General features: G+C 51.8%; 4 protein-coding genes across 7 annotated transcripts in view; 3 read left to right on the forward strand and 1 right to left on the reverse strand.

The window, feature by feature from the left end:
- Positions 1-6,492, forward strand: part of Wdr62 (WD repeat domain 62) — a 40,441-nt gene extending 33,949 nt beyond the window's left edge. Inside the window, exons 22-33 of one of the 3 annotated variants that reach the window (XM_021166569.3) lie at positions 1,129-1,347; positions 2,109-2,174; positions 2,689-2,816; positions 3,117-3,220; positions 3,511-3,609; positions 3,797-3,928; positions 4,129-4,243; positions 4,367-4,499; positions 4,579-4,630; positions 4,774-5,412; positions 5,912-6,048; positions 6,141-6,492. In XM_021166569.3, the coding sequence (XP_021022228.1) occupies positions 1,129-1,347; positions 2,109-2,174; positions 2,689-2,816; positions 3,117-3,220; positions 3,511-3,609; positions 3,797-3,928; positions 4,129-4,243; positions 4,367-4,499; positions 4,579-4,630; positions 4,774-5,412; positions 5,912-6,048; positions 6,141-6,404 (2,088 nt within the window). In that variant the 3' untranslated portion in view covers positions 6,405-6,492. Of the gene's footprint in view, positions 1-1,128; positions 1,348-2,108; positions 2,175-2,688; positions 2,817-3,116; positions 3,221-3,510; positions 3,610-3,796; positions 3,929-4,128; positions 4,244-4,366; positions 4,500-4,578; positions 4,631-4,758; positions 5,413-5,911; positions 6,049-6,140 lie in introns of all 3 variants that reach the window. The other 2 variants (XM_021166568.3, XM_021166570.3) reach the window with 2 other exon arrangements.
- A 3,760-nt stretch (positions 6,493-10,252) lies between these two features.
- On the forward strand, positions 10,253-12,490 carry Ovol3 (ovo like zinc finger 3). Its single transcript, XM_021166666.3, has 4 exons — positions 10,253-10,388; positions 10,463-10,527; positions 11,219-11,420; positions 12,203-12,490. Exons 1-4 carry the CDS (start codon positions 10,295-10,297, stop codon positions 12,409-12,411), a joined length of 570 nt encoding a protein of 189 aa, XP_021022325.1. The 5' UTR covers positions 10,253-10,294; the 3' UTR covers positions 12,412-12,490.
- Positions 12,464-13,662, reverse strand: Polr2i (RNA polymerase II subunit I). Its single transcript, XM_021166668.3, has 6 exons — positions 13,471-13,662; positions 13,339-13,393; positions 13,052-13,125; positions 12,893-12,967; positions 12,742-12,793; positions 12,464-12,566 (listed from the first exon to the last, which is right to left on the reverse strand). Exons 1-6 carry the CDS (start codon positions 13,527-13,529, stop codon positions 12,504-12,506), a joined length of 378 nt encoding a protein of 125 aa, XP_021022327.1. The 5' UTR covers positions 13,530-13,662; the 3' UTR covers positions 12,464-12,503.
- A 250-nt stretch (positions 13,663-13,912) lies between these two features.
- Tbcb (tubulin folding cofactor B) lies at positions 13,913-21,560 on the forward strand. Of its 2 annotated transcripts, none has more exons than XM_021166650.3 (6): positions 13,913-14,260; positions 14,570-14,713; positions 18,145-18,241; positions 18,806-18,997; positions 21,135-21,207; positions 21,332-21,560. In XM_021166650.3, exons 1-6 carry the CDS (start codon positions 14,147-14,149, stop codon positions 21,444-21,446), a joined length of 735 nt encoding a protein of 244 aa, XP_021022309.1. In that variant the 5' UTR covers positions 13,913-14,146; the 3' UTR covers positions 21,447-21,560. The 2 variants fall into 2 exon arrangements, with proteins under 2 accessions (XP_021022309.1, XP_021022310.1); XM_021166651.3 differs by lacking the exon at positions 13,913-14,260 and adding an exon at positions 14,333-14,482.
- The last annotated feature ends 258 nt before the right edge of the window (positions 21,561-21,818 follow it).

Raw genomic sequence — 21,818 nt, forward strand, 5'->3', positions numbered from 1 at the left:
TACAGAGTGAGTTCCAGGACAGCCAGGGCTACACAGAGAAACCCTATCTTGAAAAATCAAAAAAAATAAAAAATAAAAAAATAAGAAGTGGTAACAAGTTAAAAGAAAGGGGGGCAGCAGGTTACAGCACAGCAAGGCTAGGCTTAACCTCAGCACTGCACACAGCAAGAAAGCTTTCTAACTTTATTCCTTTCTAACTTTATAATGGAAATCATTAGTCTGTTATGTTACTTTCCTGGAGGACAGTTGTATTTTACATTCTTAAAAGTTAGAGTATTTAAAAAAAAATTAGCTGAGCAGTGGGTGGTGCACACCTTTAATCCCAGCACTCATCAGGAGGCAGAGGCAGGCAGATCTCTGAGTTCCAGGCCAGCCTAGTGTACAGAGTGAGTTCCAGGACAGCCTGGGATACACAGAAAAATCCCGCCTTGAAAAGACAAAACAAAAAACCAAAGCAAACCCTTCAGTGGGGTTTCCTATCCCTATTTCACAGACAGGAAATTTGAAGTCCAGAGAAATTAAGTGCATATTCGGCTGTCTCACAGTTGGACATGAGAAAATGGAGGATTAACACAAATCACAAGTGTGTCCTCTCCAGCAACAGCTTTGGTAGAATAGGAACAGGGCTGTGTTTGAGTGACAGCTGACAGCGTTTGTGGATGAAATACTGGTTGGGGCTTAAGAAACTGCTAAGAATCATTGGCTCTGGTGAGGCTTTCGGGGATGAGGGACAGGTAAGGGGGAATCAGAAGTAGAGCCCCCAACATAGTACTCCGAGACACCCATGTGGAGAGTGGCAAAGCCTTGTTGGTAAGAGGGTCCGAGCTGGCCTGGTGGCTTATACCTATAGTCCCAGTTCTTGAGAGCTGGGTCAGGAGATTGGCTCTATGGGAGGTTCCAGCCACCATGGGTTACGGGGTAAGACCTTATCTGGAATAAGGAAGGAGGGAGAGAGAAGGGGCGGGGGGGGGTGTAAAATAGGTTCAGGACAGAGGCTCATCATGTCTAGAAGCTGTTTGCTTAAAGGGTGTAAGGCCAGGAGAACACATGAGATCTGTGCAGTCCTTGTTGAAAGTAGCAGACCCATGGCGATGGCTAGCTGCCTGACGATTGTCCCTGTCCCTCTAGCTAGGGGATGATGATGTGGCAGACAGCTCAGCTTTCCACAGCAAGCGCAGCTACCAGCCACATGGCCGTTGGGCAGAGCGGGCTGAGCAGGAACCCCTCAAGACCATCCTGGATGCCTGGAGCCTGGATTCCTACTTTACACCCATGAAGCCTGAAAATCTACAAGACTCTGTTCTGGACTCAGTAGAGCCACAGAACCTGGCAGGCCTGCTAAGTGAGGTACAGTGCCTCCCCCGCCCCCCAGCCCACCTGCCTCCCTGCACTGTGCTGCTCACTCGAGAGGGTGATGGGAAGGTAGGGGGCAAACAAGCAGTCTTTAGGTGTGGGTCACTCAGAGGCTTGACCAAGCTCTTTTCTTTTTTAAAGATTGGTTTATTTGCCGGGCAGTGGTTGGCACATGCCTTTAATCCCAGCACTTGAGAGGCAGAGGCAAGTGAATTTCTGAGTATGAGGCCAGCCTGGTCTACAGAGTGAGTTCCAGGACAGCCAGAGCTACACAGAGAGACCCTGTCTCAGAAAAAAAAAAAAAACTAACAATAACAACAACAAAAAGATTTACTTATTTTATGTATATGAGTACACTTGTAGCTGTCTTTAGACACACTGGAAGAGGATATCTGATCCCATTACAGATGGTTGTGAGTCACCATGTGGTTGCTGGGAATTGAACTCAAGACCTCTAGAAGAGCAGTCAGTACTTTTAACTGCTGAGCCATCTCTCCACCCCTTGACCAAGCTCTTAAAGTTGGGGCTCCAGGATAGGCTTCTCTAAATGGAGTGCTCAAGTGGGTAGAGCCCTGGATTAGCCCCTCCCTGGCTGTGACCTGAGGTAAGAGGTTTGCCTCTCTTCTCTTAGTTTCCCAAATAAGGGTTCTATTGCCTCAGAGCACTCAGAGATGCAGGGCTCAGCCCTTCCTCTCTTTTCCTAGAGGGCAATCCTTTCCTGCTCTAATGCCTACATTTCCTCTTTACTGTGACAGTGTTCACTGGGTAACGGACACACGTCTCCGGGAGAAGGCTTGGTGAGCTACCTGCTTCACCCAGAGGTACTTGCCACCTACATCACCCACAGAGCATCTTCTACCTCTTGGAAAAATCTCTTCTGACCCCGAGTCCGTACCCACCCACCCCACCTGAGGGAGCCTGTGCTCTCACCTCTCCTCATGAACTGGTTTGCCTGTTTTTGTTGTTGTGTTTTGAAATGGTCTGATCATGTAACTAGCTGTGCTAGAACTCTCTATGTAGACTAGGTTGGCTGTGAGCTCAGAGCCCATCTTCCTCTGCTGCTGGGTGCTGGGATTTAATGTGTGTGCTGCTGAGCCTGCTCAGCAGCACTTGGCTTAGGCCTCCTCTGGACTTAAGTCAGACCTACACCTTATCTGTGAAGGGTCTGCTGATGTCAGGGTGGGGGAGGAGGTCTGGCCGAGTGCTGACTTCACACTGTGTCTGATGTGTCTGGCAGTGGGATGTGGGGTCACTCCTTGTGCATAACTGCTGGCAGCATTCTTGGGCCTGGGGTGAACCTGGCTACCTCAGAATGGCTTTGCTCTTCACTCCTAGTTAGGGAGTCCCAAAGAGGACAACCGAGGCCACCCCTCCTACCTGCCTCTACAGAGGGAAGCCACGGAGACAAGAGAACTCATCCTCTGCTCCCCAGAGGCGGAAGTGGCAGTTACAGGGATGCACAGGTGAATGTCCTATGCACCACAGGGAGCCATAGTTGGAGAGAGGGAACCCTGGTGAGAGGCCCAACCTAGAAACATTCTTGTTCTCCCAGTGGCTTGTGGGAATGGACATGGGTGAGTTGAGGGACTGTCTCAGACAGCCTCAACTGCAACCTCATTTTCCTTGGTCCCGGGTTGGATGAGGGATTTTGTTTGGAGGCAGGAGAGCTGGGGTGTGCTGTGGGAGCAGGGCGTGGGCCTCAGGGTTCTGGGAAAGGGCCAGTTGTTAATTGCCAGTATCACCCCACCCTGACGGTGTTGCAGGGAGTATTATGAGGAGGAGACAGAGGCAGGACCTGAAGACCAGCAAGGTGACACCTATCTCAGGGTCTCTTCCGTCAGTTCAAAGGATCAGAGCCCCCCTGAGGGTGAGTGGGGAGCAAGCAGGCACCCTCATGCTCTGTAGTAGCCTCTTGTGGGCACTGGTAGTGGCCTTGACCTAGTTCTCCAATGTTGATAATGTCATAGAAGACAAAGGGGTTTCCCTGCCGTTTGCTGAGGATGCTGACCCACTAGCCAAGCGCCCAGCTCTGCCACTGCTTCACATGCTGGTCCATAAAGAAGTGAGGGGATGCCTGTCACCCCATTCTCCAGAGCATCTGGGCAGTGCGCCCTGCCTGACCTGGGGCAGGCTCCTGACTCCCCTCTATCCCTTCAGACTCGGGGGAGTCAGAGGCTGAACTGGAGTGCAGCTTTGCCGCCGCCCACAGCTCAGCTCCTCAAACGGACCCTGGCCCTCACCTCACCATGACAGCAGGTAAGCCAGGTAAAGGTTCCTCTCCGTCCTGAGCCTCAGTTTCCTCAGTGGAAGACTGCCATTTCTTCTCAGCCTGGTAGCAACCCGGTGTGTGGCAGGCGGGTGAGTCTGGATTTCTCCATTGTCAAGCATTGTCCGCCGTGACTCAGAGTGCTGACAAGTCCTCTCCACCCTGCCTCCCATCCAGAGCACCCAAGTACAGAAGAGCTTTCCCAGCCTGAGCTGCCAGGCTTGGGCAATGGCTCCTTACCCCAGACGCCTGAGCAGGAGAAGTTCCTCCGCCACCATTTTGAGACACTTACTGATGCCCCTACTGAAGGTAGGACCTGACCTTGCACCCTGATTTTGTGTGTGTGTGTGTGTGTTTAGTGACAGGAACAGTGTGAGTGTTCTTGGGTAGTCTTCCATGGTAAGGTGGTGAAGGATGGGTGGGTGGAAAAGCAGGCGGTTTGGCCCCTGGATTCACACCTGAGGCATCTGAGATGTTGGCAGACCTGAGGACCATGGGTATCTTCCTAGAGCTCTTTCATGGATCACTGGGAGACATAAAGATCTCAGAGACTGAGGACTATTTCTTCAATCCCCGGCTGAGTATATCCACCCAGTTCCTCTCCCGCCTCCAGAAGACCTCCAGGTAGAAGCTAGTATGCTCTGCTCCCTTCTTTCTACCCCCAGCCCCAGGTGGAAAGATACCCCTCAGTTACCCCAGGGAAGGCTATGTGAACTATATGTCTTTTCCATCTGGCTTCCTCCCCAGGTTCCCTCCCCGACTGCCCCTGCACCTTATGAAGTCTCCAGAGGCTCAGCCTATGGGCCAAGGCCAAGGCAACCAGCCCAAAGCAGGGCCCCTGAGAGCAGGTACTGGCTACATGTCCTCAGATGGGACCAACGTGAGTATTGGGATCACTCTCTCAGGACACAGGGCTGCATGCCAGGAGGCATTGTCCTTACCAAGAGTTGTGCTTGCAGGTCCTCTCTGGACAGAAGGCTGAAGAGACTCCAGAGGCCTTGTGTCTACCAGGTAAGTCTCCCTAATCCTAGAGGAACAGCCCTGGGTGTCCAGTGGAGCCATGGGAGTGTTTGTTCAGATTTGAAGCTTTTTTAGGGCAGGGCTCTGAGGCAGGGGTACAAGTGAACCGTCTTTTACAGCCCCTCCCCTCTCAGGCCTGGCATCCTGTGTCCCTCCTTCCTCGGTGCCACCCACAGACAGGAAGCCTCCAACACCCACATCTGTACTGACCACAGGCCGGGAGCAGAGTATCTCCGCCCCATCTTCGTGTTCTTACCTGGAGTCCACAACGAGCTCACATGCCAAGACGACACGTAGCATCTCTCTTGGGGACAGTGAGGGTCCTATGACAGCTGAGCTACCCCGGTCACTTCACAAGCCCTTATCCCCTGGCCAGGAACTCCAGGCCATCCCCACTACAGTGGCACTCACCTCCAGCATCAAAGACCACGAGCCTGCACCGCCTTCCTGGGGCAACCATGAGGCCCGAGCCAGCCTGAAACTGACCTTATCCAGTGTCTGTGAGCAGCTGCTCTCTCCACCTCCACGGGAGCCACCCACCACACACGTGTGGTCTCAGGAACCTGTGGATGTCCCACCTAGTATGGCAGTCACAGTAGCCAGCTTCTGTGCACCCAGCCCTGTAGACATGAGCACTCTGGGACTCCACAGTTCTATGTTTCTCCCAAAGACCTCAGCCTCTGGGCCCCTAACCCTTCCTGCCCACCTCCAACTTCTAGAGACCAGGTCTAGGATGCCTGGCAGCACTGCTGCTCTTCTGGAGCCCACCCCTGGTGAGTACTGCCCTTGGGGCGTGGCTAGAACCCTAGCCCATCCCCAGGGCTGCTTGACTCACCTCCCCAAGTGGACACAGCCTGGCCACAGGGGCTGTGCCAGGTTCACTCAGGCATCCATCCCTTTCCTCATTACATAGCCAATGAGCATATGCTGGCCTTTGTTCTAGGTCCTGCGCCTGTGCGCAGGAGACATAGTAGCAAACAAGAGAAGTTTGATTTCCTACACTAGGTGAGAAGCCCAGACAAAAATTGGAGTGTCAGACTTATCACCAGGTGATACAAGCTAGTGAGAAAAATAGAAGGGGGGTCAGAAGTGTAGCTTCAGTTTCAGGGTGGCAGCAAAAAGCTTTAGGGAAAAGAGCCCTGTGGGGAAGAAGAGCCTAGGGGCCTGAAGATCGTGGTCCAGGGCCAGCAGTCTTTAGCCCAGCTACCTGGCCTCTCTTGGGCCAACTAGAAAGACAAAGTTTCTTAGCCATTTATTCCTCTCTACCCCTAGATGCATCAGGTGTGATCGCAGACAGCCCTGGACACTGGGACACAGAAGTCCCTCCCCCAGAACTCCTAGGCAGTGTGGAATCAGTCTTGCACAGGCTGCAGACTACCTTCCAAGAAGCCCTTGACCTTTACCGCATGGTGAGCCAAAGAGCCCAGGGCAGGGGGGGACGATGGAGAGGGCTCCCTGCCACTCCCTGGATGTCCTCTAACGAGCTTGCCGTCCCTTACAGCTGGTCTCCAGCAGCCAGCTGGGTCCTGAGCAGCAGCAGGCACAGACCGAGCTGGCCTCCACCTTCCACTGGATCCTCAACCAGCTAGAAGCCAGCAACTGTATGGCTGCAGCTAACTTGGCCCCACCCCAGACACTGCCTAGCCCGGGCCCTCTGTCCCTACCTACACTTTGTCCCCTGGCCAGCCCAAACCTGCAGGCCCTGCTGGAACACTACTCAGAGCTGCTGGTGCAGGCAGTGAGGAGGAAGGCAAGGGGTGACTGAGAACCTGAAGGCCCTCTACCAAAGCCCTGACACCCTGGAGAAATAGATTTGTAAACAAATAAACTGACAGTTGTTTCCTGGAACCTTCCCTGTCTGTAAAGCCCTTCTCAATGGATGCAGAGAGAAAGGGCAGAGGGCCCCTGCATGGATGAAGCAGCCTGCATAGATGAACCAGCCTGGAGACTCATTTAGCTCTGGGCCCTGTTCTGTGGACCTGCTGACAGGGAACATGGGGCCAGCCATAATGATGAATGGATAACCTGGCTTCCCATGTAGCCTGTCCCTAGCAAGCTGAGCTATTGCAGGGTCATACTCTTTGCCATTTCCCCTAGGGAGGGACTAACTTTACCCTCTGTGTGCTTACAAAGTCATTGGAGCCACTGCAGTCTCGATGGGCCTGAACTTGTCCTCAGTACATCTAGTACTGGCCAACAGCCAGCCCAGGGCCAAATCCATACTGAATCCTGCAGGGTCCCATGGCTGTTGTCCTTTCTGCAACAGGGAGTAGAAAACAATGCCCACTGAACAAACACTGCTGGGCAGCAGACCCAAGCCACTCGGGCGCTAAGCTCTGTGCTGCCTTTACTAGGGAGAGGACTGTCCATCCTCATTCCTTGGGCCGCCAGCTCCCTCAGGCAGTATAGTCCTAAGAAGGCCAGTCTCATGTCCCTATAAGAGGGAATCTAGCAGAGAAGTCTAAAGCACAGAGCCAACACACCCAGCTTTGTCCCATCCACTCTTACGAAGGTTCACAGGCCTGGTCTGTGGGCAGTCATGGTAGCTCTAATTAAGATAACAGGTGCCAGGCAGTGGTGGTACACTCCTTTAATCCCAGCACTCAGGAAGCAGAGGTGGGTGGATCTTTGTGAGTTCAAGGCCAGCCTGGTCTACAGGACACCAAGGCTACTTGAAGAAACTTCTCTTGAAAAACAGAAACAGCTTTGTTAGACCTGAGTGCTGCCCAACAGCTTGACTCTAGGTTTCTCCTAGCATGGTAGCAGACATGGGCACTTGAGAGGAAAACAGCTCTCCTCCATTAGTATGTGGGCCTGGCCACTCATTTCTTTTTGTTTTTTGTTTTTGTTTTTTGTTTTCGAGACAGGGTTTCTCTGTGTAGCCCTGGCTGTCCTGGAACTCACTTTGTAGACCAGGGTGGCCTCGAACTCAGAAACCCTCCTGCCTCTGCCTCCCGAGTGCTGGGATTAAAGGTGTGCACCACCACACCCAGCCTGGCCACTCATTTCTGTGCCCCAAACCCACCCTTGGCTCCCCTGATACCAGGACATACACCAAGCCCCAGGGTGCAGCCCTAGCACCACCTAGAATGAGTATGGTGGTACATACCAGCAATCCCAGCACTTGAGAAGTGGAGTGTAGGCATACATTTTTTGCAGCCATTTTAGTGAACATTCAGCCTGTCCTCTTGCCCACCACCCAGCGGAGGCAGTGGAAGAGGAAAGTTATTAGGCTATGGGGGAAGTGGACCTGTTCAGCAATAGTTCTTTGGAGGAGAGCTTGATCTTCTTTGTCAGCAGTTCAGTCCCAAAGCAAACACCAAATACAGCTCAGCAGCTGCAGACACCAGACACAAACCAACAGCTGTAGCTCAATCCTGAGGAAACCACAGTGCTTGCCAACTGACAGTGGAACCAATACATGCGTGTTGTTACCGAAGAATATCAAAGTGGAGCAAATCAGACCAGCGCTCAGGGTGTCTCCCACTGTCTGTGGGGTCGTATTTATACTGCATTACATGTCTTTTCACGGATCTACTATAGCAAAACATCCTTTCACCTGTGTGCCCCGGCAAAACATCATTTGACATAACTGACTTTCCAAACAAGCCACAAGTTTCCACTTCAGTGGAGCCAGAAGGATCCTGAATTCAATACCATTCTTGGCTACATCTTAAGTTGGAAGTTAGCCTGGGATACATAAAACCCTCTTTTGTTCTATTTTGTTTAAAAGGGGGAGGGGTTGAGATGGCTTAGCAAGTAAAGGCACTTACAACACAAGCCTGGTGCCCCAGTTCAATCCCTTGAATTCTCATGTCTTAGGATGTCTATTAGCGTGATTGGAAAAAAAAAAGCAATCGCAAAGACCGTACGTGACTTGGGGAGGAAAGGGTTTATTCACTTCCACGTCATAGTCCATCGTTCAAGGGAGGCAGGCACTGATGCAACTCAGCCTTCTTCCTCATAGAGCCCAGTGCCACTAGCCCACAGTGGCACTGCCCAGTAATCTAGGCCCACCCACATCAAGAGAGTTTACCAGAGGCTTGCCCACTGACCAATTTGGTGAGGGCATTTTCTCAATTGAAGTTCCCTCTTTCCAATGACTCCAGTTTGTGCCAAGTTGATATAAAACTAGCCAGCACAGGGGCTGGTGAGATGGCTCAGTGGTTAAGAGCGTCGACTTCTCTTCCAAAGGTTCCGAGTTCAAATCCCAGCAACCACATGGTGGCTCACAACCATCCGTAATGAGATCTGATGCCCTCTTCTGGAGTGTCTGAAGACAGCTACAGTGTACTTACATAAATAAATGAATCTTAAAAAAAAAAAAAAAAAAAGCACACACACACACACACACACAAAAACTAGCCAGCACACCACATAAAGGTAGACAGCCAATTGCTGTGGTTTGTCCTCATGGGCCATTGTGTAGGCCCTCACACCACCACCACCGAACTTTGAAAAATGAAATGTACCATTCTTCCCAGAAAGCCTTTGTAATGACTAACGCCCCTGGCTGGAACTGGGGTGGTTTTCCTCCCCAGCTGTCTAAGATCAGATTGGGCTACATAAGACCTCTATTGAGGAGGCAAGGAGTATCAAGATGGCTCGGGGGGAAAGGCACTTGGCATGCAAGCCTGAGGGCAGACCCCACCCAAACCTGTAGGCTGGATTAGAATCCTTTGGTTCCAAGAATCCCGCTCTCCGTTTTGCCTATCCCAGCTTGGATCACTTCACGGTTGACTATTCTTGGTGTCACTGCTGTCCCCTTGTGGCCCTGCACAGTGTGCTCATTTTCGATGCTGAACTAAGTTAAGATCTGCCTATATATAGTTAGAAGTATAGAACCACATTCAGAGGACTGTCAGATAAGCCAGAGAAGGTAACTGTGAAGAGAGTGTTCACAGTTCTGAACTTCTAGTTCAGAGATCAGAGAAGGACTGAACTAGAACAGCCTACCCAGAGTGGATGGGAGGAGTCCCTACACTCACTAGGTCCTAGTCATTTTAATGCCCTAAGCCTGAATGAGGCCATGTCATCTTTGGAAATCTAAAGAACAGAGAGTGAGAAAGAGAGACACAGAGACAGAGACAGAGAGAGCAAGCTTGAGCTTCCGGCTTGTGGAAGCACAGCTCCCATCTTTATTTTTCCTTTACCTATTCAGTTTGCTGCCATCCTACACCAGTGGCACAGAACAATCACAGCTGTCCCCACCCGCATCCTCAGACAGCTGCTGTGATTTGAATAACTAGGCAGGCTGATGGATGTCCTGGACTGATTTGCCTGGTAAATAGTCCCTAGAGTCCTGTACCCTTCCAGGCCTGGGGCCATGTGTCTTTTTGATCTCCATCCCCAGGAGCAGCCTAGGCTCTTCTCTCACTCAAGCCTCCCTGGGGGGTGAGTTCTCCAGTGTCTCCATTCCCAGGAGATGGAGGAGTTGCCTGGGAGCCTGGCCTAGAGAAGGAGCCATGATGGCAGGCCCCAGCAGAGGTAACCAGAGCCAGCTAAGGTTGCTCCCCAGGCTTGTCTCAAAATTTGCATGAAGAGAATGAGGCTTCCAGGAGTCTCCTGATTTCACCTAGTTCTGGGACTGAGTTCTGACAGGCAGCAGGCAGAAGCAGCAGCTCTGTGAAGAGCCATTTCACCATCTTGAAAGCAATGCCCAGGGTCTTTCTTGTGAGGAGTCGGCGTCCACAGCCACCTAACTGGAGCCACCTTCCTGACCAGCTCCGGGGAGATGCTTATGTCCCAGGTACTCACCCATCTGGGCCTGGAGGTGAAGGGCTCGGGAGGCACTGGGCATCACCATCTGGCTTCTCTCCTCAGACTGCAGCAGCCTAGCAGTGCCACCAGCACACAGATCTTCTGGTCTGAGAGACACCTGGGCAGTGGTGAGTCTGCAGCTGGCAACTAAGATGGTGATGGCTTTCCACTCGTGCACAGGGAGCTGCCGCCCTTACTCCACCCATGGCCTCTGTAACATCTCTCCAGCCCCGCGCGTTGTTCTTTACTTGGCATCCCGTTCCCTTCCCAGCAGCCAGCTCAACCCAGTCTCAGTTAAGACCCCTATTCCTAGGGTAGGTGGGCAGCTGTAAGGCCCTGCTCCAGGGATCTGTGTTCAGTGGGTGCAAAGAGGATTCCAAAAACGAAGTAGAAGGTGATTTATGTCAGAACACTGGATAAACAGGCAGGGGTGGGAGCTCTGTTTCCCTCCCTCTGTTCCCGGGAGTAGGTTAACTGTGTGGACTTTGAAAGGAAGAACAATGCTAGTCAGAACTCAGTGTGTGAGGCCACTTCTGTATGAGTGAGTGTATGGCAGGAGGGACAGACAGCCATTTCCTCACAGAGCATCTTCCTGGTAGGAGCTAGAGGCAGAGAATAAAACTAGGAAAGCTCGTATTAGCAAAGCGTGTTCTTGGGTATGGAGGGACATGATGGTCAGAGTAATGGATTTGGTTTGGAGAGAGGGTTGCAGCTGTCCCCACTACTCACAGGCGCCCTTCACTCTGGGCACACAACTCCAGAGTAGCAAAGACTGAACAAGATCCAGCTGGCCATGCTAACCCCTACACCCTCTGGCAGTCCTCACAGGGGACACTGACCTCTGCTCCCAAGGGCCCCGGGACACTTGGCTGCCCACTCTGCCCCAAGGCCTTCCCACTGCAACGCATGCTGACTCGGCACCTCAAATGCCACAGCCCGGCGAGGCGCCACGTGTGCCACTATTGTGGTAAAGGCTTTCACGATGCCTTCGATCTCAAGCGTCACATGAGGACTCACACTGGTAAGCCACAGCAGGAACAAAGAGGGTCTTCTGGACGCCAGATAGCGATGGTGATGGAATGACAGAGGCAGACGCATGGGGTATGGGGTTTCCAGGGATCAGGATATAAAACAGGGGCACAGGTAACGAGACATAGTGTTCCTCACAGGAGGTGAGTATAAGGTGGCACCAAGGAAGAGGCCTGGCAAGGGTAGAGATGGGTGCTGGCTACAGAGCTCAGGTGCGGGGCCAGCCAGATTGCTCAGTGGGTAAGGCCATTGCTGGGCAACTCTCATAACTGAGTTAAGTTCCCAGGATCCAGGTGGTGTAAGGGAAGAACAGATGCCTGCAAATTATTTTCTGACCCCGCAACTTGGACCACAGCATTTGTGCGTGCATACGTTTGTGAGCAAACACACACGTACACACACGCCCCAAATAAACCACGCTTGTGGTACTTGCCTTTAATCCCAGCACTTCTGGGCAGAGGAAGGCAGATCTCTGAGTTCCAGGCCAGCCAGGGCTACACTGTGAGACCTTGTCTCACAATAAATCCATATGATATATTTCCAGGTTCCAGATTGAGAGCAGGCAAGTTGCTAAGAGTCCCTCCCTCTCTCAGAAGGCGCTTTGAGGGATGGAGGAGACACACGGTCTGGCTCCTGTTGCCTTAAGCAGAAGTAGCAGATGGCTAGTGGGCCACAAACATAAGTGTCTGCCTAGCTAGGAATAAAGATAGAGAGTGGCAAAGCCAGAAGTCTATGCTCCAAGGCCGCCATTGCCCTCTCTGCTCATCTTAACAGGAATACGGCCATTCCGCTGCGGAGCCTGTGGGAAAGCTTTCACACAGCGCTGTTCCCTCGAAGCTCACCTTGCCAAGGTGCACGGGCAGCCAGCCAGCTACGCTTACCGGGAGCGCAGGGAGAAGCTGCACGTGTGTGAAGACTGTGGCTTCACCAGCTCGAGGCCGGATGCTTATGCGCAGCACCGCACCCTACACCGCACGACCTGATAAGACTGGCTGCTCCCTACCCACGAGACAAATAAACGCGGGGAAACACTAGTGTAGAAACCGGCATTTATTACAGGTGGAGGAAGGAACGGTCACTCAGTCCAGCGGTGGCCGCAGTGTGGGGCTGTGCACACATAGTACAGGCGCATGGCGTCCTGGCAATAAGAACGTTCAGTCAGGGTCTGGACCCAGGGGATAGTGTGAGGACCAAAAGAAACGATCAAAGGAACTTTCCCAATCTTGATTTGAGGAAACAGGATCAACCCAAAACTGGCGTCCCCCACTCCCCGGGGAAGCACCCAGCCACCAAGGAAGAGGTTAGCCACTCACCTCAGCTCGGGCACTGTGTGACTGGAAGAACACTGCCTCCTTGTGGCCACACCTGAGGGAATGGTTCAGTTACTAAAATCTAGATCTCTCTAAATACTAGATCTCTCTGTGGACAGCCACTCCTCTTTCCCTATGCCAGCCGCGTACTCACTTCTGGCACGGGTGGTCCTCCGTCCGGGGCAACGTAGGGTCCTGGGACACGTCTGCGATGATCTGGGTCAGCTCGCTGCAGGCATAAGGAAGAAAGTAGCGGTCAGGCCGGGTGTCCTAAGAGGTGACCCGTGCCCCAAGCAGGGGTCCCGCCACTCACTCCACTTCGTGCGTGATTTTGTTGACGTAGATGCAGCTGTTGTCGGCTTCCTGCTGGTAATCGCAATTCCGGCACTGCACACGGGAGAGCGTGTGGGAGGAATGTCACAAACAGATTAGATCCCCAACAAGACTGGACAGGAAGGCAGGGTGTTCCCAAGGAGGGCATGGACAACATGGGAGAGAGGATGTGCTGAGGGGTAGTCAAGTGGCGAAAGCGTGGGGGAGCCAGCAGGGAGCGCGCGGGGAAGGCGTGGACCCGCGGGCGAGAGGGTTGCCGGTACTCACCGCGTACAGCAGAATGCGATTTTCCTTGTCCTCCTTGGGGTACAGCATGTTATTACTGTGGGGAGGGGAGGTCAGAGGTCAGCCCTGGAGCCAGTCCTCACTGCCTTCCCACACCTACTGCCCGGGCCTCACCATTCCTGGCAGAACCGAATACCCACGAAGCCAGGCTCGTACGTCCCGTCGGGTTCCATAGCGACTGGGCAGCTGAGCCTTCTGCGCTTGCGCGGCCGCGCTACGGAACGCGGGAAGGGTCGCACAGAGTAGCTGCACCAAACTAGGGCGGGGCTGCGCGCATGCGCGGGTTCCTTAGTTTACGGATGTCTGGCTGACGGCTTGCGTCGATCCTTTGATACCCTCTGCTACTCACTCCCGATTTCGGAACCTTGCTTCCCAACTCCGAGTGGAATGGATCTAGGACAAGGGCTGGGACTATGATGCGCGACGTCATCCGCAAGGCGCTGAGCGTGAACGAGAGAACCCACTGCCCTCTTCTTGGCCCAAGGCCAGTGCACATGCGCCGAACTTACACTCGGCGGACCGGGACAACTCCAGCCATTCTTCCCGGCTTCGGCCTCCTCCCGCCCTCCTCGCCACGGAAGGCCCCTCGGGATTGGTTAGACGTACCCGAGAATCCGCCTGTCCGTGGAGAAAGAACGACAGCGATTGGCTGGCCATGTTAGGTGGAGAGCTTGCATTGGTCAGCTCCGGAACAAGGGGCGGGACTTATATCCCAGAAGCAGCGGCGGCCACTGCGGAGCCGGTGTGAGACGGCTGAACCGCTCCGCGGGCCACTCCGGGGCGCAGCGAGATGGAGGTGACGGGGATATCGGCGCCCACCGTGACGGTTTTCATCAGCAGCTCCCTCAACAGCTTCCGTTCGGAGAAGCGATACAGTCGTAGCCTCACCATCGCAGAGTTCAAGGTGTGGCCGTGGGGGCGGGGTCCTGGGGGGGGCGGGGCAAAGAAAAGGGAGTAGGGGCTGAAAACTAGTGGGCGGAGCTGGAGGGAAGGTTGCAGAGACTGACAGCCAGCCTCCGAGGCCTGGGAGCCCCGGAGAACAGAGTCCCCGAGTAGGGGCAGGACCCCGGAAAAATCAGACACTCCAGAGAGCCGAGGGGGCGGGTCCAGAAGGAACTGGTCCAAGGTGGGTCTTTTGGAACTTGTTTGTTGATCCACGTCTGAAGATGAGGCCTCTGACAGCCTTTCTCCTCATCTTACCTCCTTACTGCAGTGTAAACTGGAGCTGGTGGTGGGCAGCCCTGCTTCCTGCATGGAACTGGAGCTATATGGAGCTGACGACAAGTTCTACAGCAAGTTGGATCAGGAGGATGCACTGCTGGGCTCCTATCCTGTGGATGACGGCTGTCGCATCCATGTGAGGACACCCTACCCGGGACCCGCCCCACATTCATTCACTAATTTATTTCTTCAACAAATACCATGTTTTGCCCAGTGTGATAACCAATATAGGCTCTAGTCGCATGGAAGCCCCAGTTCAGCCTGGTCAGAAGCAGACATTCAGTAGACAGTGACAAACCAGAGTTGTCTGATCTGGCTTAGGGGGAGCCCAAGGGAGTGGTGAAATTCATCAGAGGTACCAGGCTTTACCTGGGGATATCTGAAGAGGCTTCCTTGAGAAATGGGTGTTTGAGCTGATATCTAGAGAATGTTCCATGGAGAGGACGAAAGTATAAAACTGTAAAGAACTGAGGTGAGCCATCACGTGCTGGCCCGATTGAGAGCAGCAAGAACACAGAAGGCCTCTGTGTGTATCAGCTCACAGCATTCTGCCCTCAGCCTCTCCCCACCTTCCCCACTCAGTCCCTCCTTGCTAAACTCTGTCCATTCCTTTTTCCAAATCTTTACTGAAGGAGTCACCTTCCACCATGGCCTATGATGGGCCCAACACACCTGTAATCTCAGCATTCAGGGGGAGTTAGGAGGCAAGCCTAAGAGAACCAGTGGGACTCTGTTAAAAACAAAAAACGAAAAAGGTGGCGCATGCCTTTAATCCCAGCACTCGGGAGGCAGAGGCAGGCGGATTTCTGAGTTTGTTCGAGGGCAGCCTGGTCTACAAAGTGAGTTCTAGGACAGCCAGGGCTACATAGAGAAATCCTGTCTCGAAAAACAAAACAAAACAAACAAACAAAAAAAAAACAACGAAAAAGACAGGGGCTGGTCTTGGAGCCTGTCAACCTGAATTCAGTCCCTGGACCCACACAAAGGGAAGAGAAAACAATTCCACGGTGTCCTCGGGCCGACACACAGACACTCAAAACAATGAAAGAGAGACCTAAAAATACAAGGCTTAAGTTTGATTGTGAGGACAGGAAAAAAATTACATTTATGAGTGTCAATAATTAATTTTTCTTTTTCTTTTTTTGTTTCCTTTATATTTATTATGTGCCATGGTGTGAACACATGGGTATGACTATGCTTGGAGGTCAACAGTTGTTTTTCTCTTCCCACTGTGGTCCTCTGGCTCACTCAGAGAACCAGGTTTAGTACAGGAGCCACCATCTCTGTCTCCCTGAACCATCTCACTATAGCTGTCCTCCTATCCTTCCTCTTTTTGTTCTTTTAAGATTTATCTGTTTGGCTGAATGTGTATGAGGTTTTGGCCTGTGGGCGTGTATATGCATGGAGTCTGGAATGGACAATAGAACTGGAATTAAGAGTGGTGTGAGCTGCCCTGTGGTGCTAAGAACCAAACCTGGGTCCTCCGCAAGAGCAGACGGTACTCTTAACTGCTGAATCATCTCTCCAGCACCTCTTTTGTATTTTGAGATAATTTCATATACCCCTGATTGGTCTGTGTGGTCTCAAAACACTCTGTGTAGCCATGGGTAGCTCTATTCCCAAGCTTGTCTCTACCTCCTAAGTGGAATTATAGCTCTGTATACAATTTTGACCTGTCTTTCTCTTTTTCTTTTTCTTTTTTTTTTTAGAGTCAAGGTTTCTTTGGTTGTCCTGAAATTCTCTCTGTAGACCAGGCTGGCCTTAGACCAAAAGATCCACCTTCCTCTGCCTTCTGATTGCTGGGATTAAAACTGTGCACCACCACCACCTTTAAAAAACAAAACAAAACATATTTTGGGTTTTTCTTTGCTCTTTGGTGTTATCATGGTCCAGCATAGTATGGGTTTTTGTTATTGGTCTGGTTTTATTGTCCATCTACCTGATTAGAATTCCAGGAGGACAGATGTCTCTCTCATTGTACTTCATTGCTCTGTCACCAGCTACCGGAGTGGGGCCCAGCACAGACAGCATCCTCTATGTATCACTGAGTCACTGCTGAGATGCTGAACCTCCAGAATAACATGTGGGGAGGGTCCTGTAACACAGGACTGTAGCTGGGATGTCTCCATTTGAGGAAGAAAAAAAATCTCATCTTCAGGATGGAATTTGATATTTTTTGTTGTTGTTCTTTTTTTATGCAGTTCGGGGTGCGTGTGTGTGTGTGTGTGTGTGTGTGTGTGTGTGTGTGTGTGTTCCAAACTGTCCTTGAACTCTTTATCATCTTGCCTCCACCTCCAGAGTGTTCTAAGATTGCAGGCCTAGCAACCCTCCCAACACTGGAATTTAATTTTTTATTGTTGTTATTGTTTTGTTTTTTGAGACAGGGTTTCTCTGTGTAGCCCTGGCTGTCCTGGAACTCACTCTATAGACCAGGCTGACCTTGAACTCAAGAGATTCATCTGCCTCTGCCTCACATGTGTTGGGATTAAAAACATGCACTGCCACCATGGCTTGGAATTTACTTTCTTTTTTCTTTTTTTTTTTTTTTTTTTTTTTTTTTTTTTGGTTTTTTTCGAGACAGGGTTTCTCTGTGTAGTCCTGGCTGTCCTGGAACTCACTTTGTAGACCAGGCTGGCCTCGAACTCAGAAATCCGCCTGCCTCTGCCTCCCGAGTGCTGGGATTAAAGGCGTGCACCACCACGCCCGGCCGGAATTTACTTTCTTAAGAGTAAACTCTTGCTAGAATTTTGACCTGGGTCTGCATTGACTTCAGAAGTCTGACCCAGAGAACTGGTTCTTTCTCTGTCTTTCATTTGTTCTGTTACTGGTTCCTCGATTGCCTGTGTTGTTAGGTAGAGTTGGAAGCCACGATGCAGAAGGCCTGGGTTAGCCTTACCTGGTGTGTGTGGTAGCCTTAGCTAAATGATCACAGAATCAGAGAGGAAAAGTCTGTGGGGATGAGGGAGGTGCAGGAGAGCTTGGCATCCATCCGTGTGTGCTGGGGAGGCTGGCCTTGAGTGAGAGCAGCAAGCATTTCCTGGAGTGGTTGCTTTGTGAGCACCTCAAGAAGAGGTGGGGTGGGCATGGTTTGTGAAAATGTTCAAAGGGGGCAGGGGGGGGGAGTACCACAGCAGCTCCTGGGAACTGTTGGTGAAGGACTGGGGAACCTGGGAGGGCTTTGAGCCAGGAGGGATCTGCTGTGCCTCATGTGTTCACAGGCACCCTCGGGATGTAGGTGGGAAGTCCAGGCAGAACAGGGAGACCAGAAAGGAGACTGTGACCCGGATGATCCTGGTTCTGGAGGTTGGGAGCATCACAGGGTGCAGAGAGGAAGGATGTGAGCCAGACCTGAGCTCTGCCGCTGGTTTCAGGGACGTGGGCACATCAGTGATGTTGATGCCAGTATGTAGAGGACATCTGGGGGCCGATGCCGTCTCCAGAGGCAAAGATGGGATGAGAAAGGGAAGTGGCCCCTGTGCGTTCTGCTATAGTCTCCAGAGTGTCCCGCTGTGTGACATCATGCCAGCATCCCACGTCTCCCCACTGACCTCTCTCCTCTTACCACAGGTCATTGACCACAGCGGCGTCCGGCTCGGAGAGTATGAGGATGTGTCCAAAGTGGAGAAATACGAGATCTCACCAGAAGCTTACGAACGGAGGCAGAGTACATGCATGGGCAGGGCTGGGAGGGGGTTGTGGGTCCAGATAGTGGGGCAGACAGGGCAGGGCCATCACAGGCTAGGTAGTGGAGATGGGGCTTGGAGGGTGGAAGAGGGTGGGGTGGGACTGATGGCAGGCACAAATATGGGGAGAGAAGAGGAATGGGGGCCAGGTAGGCAGACAGGGGCTTTGAAGGAAGGGGTTTGAGGTGGTTGAGGTTACGTTGAGGGAGTATTCATGGTGAAAGGGCATGTGACCAGGCAAGGAGGATGTGTCCAGGGTGCTGTGGCATTTGAAGCTGGCCTCTGAAGACAGGTCAGAGTAGGTAGGCCAGAGAGATGTGTAGCGAAATAGGGCCAAGTGAGGGTCTCGTGACGGGTGGCATCCCTATTGTTCTGAATTGCTAGGAGATACAAAAGAAGAGAGGCCAGAGCTGTGGTAAGGGTCTTGAGGATAGCTGGTGAGAGCGCTAGGCATACAGAATAGACTCTCATCATGATGCTCAGCCCTTCATAGGAGGAACATGATCTAAAGGTCAGGTTTGACCCCACTCTCACCTTGCCCACAGACACAGTTCGATCCTTCATGAAACGCAGCAAGCTAGGTCCGTACAATGAAGAACTCCGGGCCCAGCAAGAGGCAGAGGCTGCCCAGCGTCTCAGTGAGGAGAAGGCCCAAGCCAGTGCCATCTCTGTGGGGAGCCGTTGTGAGGTGCGGGCACCCGGCCAGTCCCTTCGCAGGGGCACTGTCATGTATGTAGGTATGTGTCTTTTTGTCACTGTGACTGGAAACTTGATAGATGTTAAGGAAAGATTTTTTTTTCCTTTTTGTTTGTTTTTTTTTTTTTTTTTTTTGGTTTTACGAGACAGGGTTTCTCTGTACAGCCCTGGCTGTCCTGGAGCTCACTTTGTAGACCAGGCTGGCCTCGAACTGTTTTTTTGTTTTTCAAGGCAGGGCTTCTCTGTGTAGTCCTGGCTGTCCTGGAACTCACTCTGTAGACCAGACTGGCCTTGAACTCAGAAATCCGCCTGCTTCTGCCTCCCAAGTGCTGGATTAAAGGTGTGCGCCACCATTGTCCGGCAAGGAAAGATGTCTTTTGGCTCATGGTCAGAGTCCAGAGCATAGCCATTTAGCCTCATGCCTGTGGGCTGAGCATCATGAAAGAGGTGGTATTCAGCAGAGGAGAGGGCCAGGGCAGGATACTCTCAAAGACCCACACCCAAGTCTTCCAGCTCAGGCCATTTCCTGTTGGTTTCGAACCTTATGCTTTTAAGACAGTCTGTAGCCATGGGCAGCCTCACTTGCTGTGATCCACCTGCATCTGCCTTTCCGATTGTTGGATCAAAGGCGTGCCCCGCCATGGCCAGCCCACCTCCTAGCCTTACACGTATGAACTACCCCTGTCTCAGCAGGGCTGTTTTTCGTTGTTGTTGGTTGTGAGTTGTTTTGCTAAGTTGCCCTGGGAACATCCCCTACAGAGAAGCTTAAACATGGCTCTCACCACTCCAGAGGCCGACCATCTCAGTGTCAACTGTTGGCAGATCTGGTTTATCCGTGGCCACAGTGCCATATAAGCCATTCTCCTTGACAGTATAGCAGTAGCAGTGTTGCCCTGCTCTGGATGGGGTCCTGAGTAAATGGGACAGAAGCAGAAAGAAAGGCCAGCGAGGAGGCCACCATCTCTTGGGGTCTGGGAATCGTCACACAAACTCTACTCCAATCTCAGTCAGTTTGCTGAGTGCCACAACCCAAGGCTGATCAATCAGGGCCACGGGACAGACTCAGGAGCTGAACTGTGATCGAGTTAAGATCATACAAGGCTTTTAAGTCTAAAATCCACAAACAAGTTAATCGGGATTTAGGGATGGGGGATTTCCTTAGGAACACGTCTTTGTTGTATACTGATCCTGCTCCCATTGGTTGGGGTATTCAACTGTGGCAGGGGACTTGCCTTGCCTCCCTCACGTTCATGTCTTAACTTGCCAGACAGGGTGTCAGCTACCCACATATATGGCTCTGCCGAGTAGGATGTCAGTTCCTGGGGAAGTCTTGGGAACTTAAATTTTACTCGACCCCCACTCAAAATGGAAGTCTTATTCCAAATAGCTTTTTTTTTTTTTTTAAGATTTATTTATTTTATGTGAGTACACTGTAGCTCTCTTCAGACACACCAGAAGAGGGCATCAGATCCCCTAATAGTTGTGAGCCACCATGTGGTTGCTGAGAATTGAACTCAGGACGTCTGGAAGAGCAGTCAGTGCTCTTAACCACTAAGCCATCTCTCCAGCCCCCAAATAGCTTCTTATATTGGTATGGTTATCTCTCTTTTATTGGGGTTCATCCCAGGGGCAGCTTAAAAGCAAATACCATAAAAACTCATATGCAGGTACAAGAAGTGCTGCCTGGTGGTTGATGCGGTCCGAGCTTATTGTGGCTAACTATACAGAGCAGGTCTAGCCGGGCGTGGTGGCGCACGCCTTTAACCCCAGCACTCAGGAGGCAGAGGCAGGTGGATTTCTGAGTTCGAGGCCAACCTGGTCTACAGAGTGAGTTCCAGGATAGCCAGAGCTACACAGAGAAACCCTGTCTCGAAAAAAACAAATAAACAAAAAAACTAAAACAAAAACAAAACAGAAAAAACCAGAGCAGGTCTAACTGACTTCTATTGTGATTGGCATCCTAGTAACAGCAGTAACAACACATGAGAAATTTTCCTTATAATATAGTAACAGCACAAAGTAGCATGCCGGACAGGTAACAGTGACCTGGCCTTCACACCGTGTAAGCAATGGAGGGAGAAGGATTTGTCTCCATGACAGCTTTTCCACTCCCCCAGAAATTGGGAACAAGGAGTGAGCTCACTGGAGAGGTTTCACTGAGATTTCTCTCCCGGACAGGACTCACAGATTTCAAGCCAGGCTACTGGGTTGGTGTCCGATATGATGAGCCATTAGGAAAAAACGATGGCAGGTAATGTATTGCCGTGTGCTCCTGCATGTATGTGGAAGTCTGCCTGTGCTGCTGGCCAAGCCTGCGCACACTGGCTTGTGGACTGGAAGCCCCCCCTCACCACTGCCTCCCATCTTGCCCACAGTGTGAATGGGAAACGCTACTTTGAATGCCAGGCCAAGTATGGTGCCTTTGTAAAGCCATCAGCTGTCACCGTAGGAGATTTCCCAGAGGAGGACTATGGGTTGGACGAGATGTGACAGTAACTGGAAGGAGGCCCCGCCCCTTCCGGCCCCGCCCCTGACACAGCCCCTCTGAATGCCTGTGGCCCTTTTCCTCTGAGATTTGTGCATTAAATTAAACAGAATTCAGAAGGTTATGTGAGTCTCTTGATTCCAGAAAGATTGTGATGAAGCACTTCTGGCAGGGTGTGGTGGCATTCATCCCACCACTCATCTGCACTTGGAGGAGGAAGCAGGTGGATCTCTATGAGTTCGAGGCCAGCCTGGTCTACAAAGTGAGTTCCAAGAGAGTAAAATAATATCCTGAACACTGGGAGGTGGCCCTGTGGTTAACAGTGATTGCTGCTCCAGCAGAGAACTAGAGTCCATTGCCACATTCACCCCAGGCAC

This window comes from Mus caroli, unplaced genomic scaffold, assembly GCF_978045245.1.
Source record: "Mus caroli unplaced genomic scaffold, Mus_caroli_1 scaffold_8, whole genome shotgun sequence".
NCBI classification, from domain to species: Eukaryota; Metazoa; Chordata; class Mammalia; order Rodentia; family Muridae; genus Mus; species Mus caroli.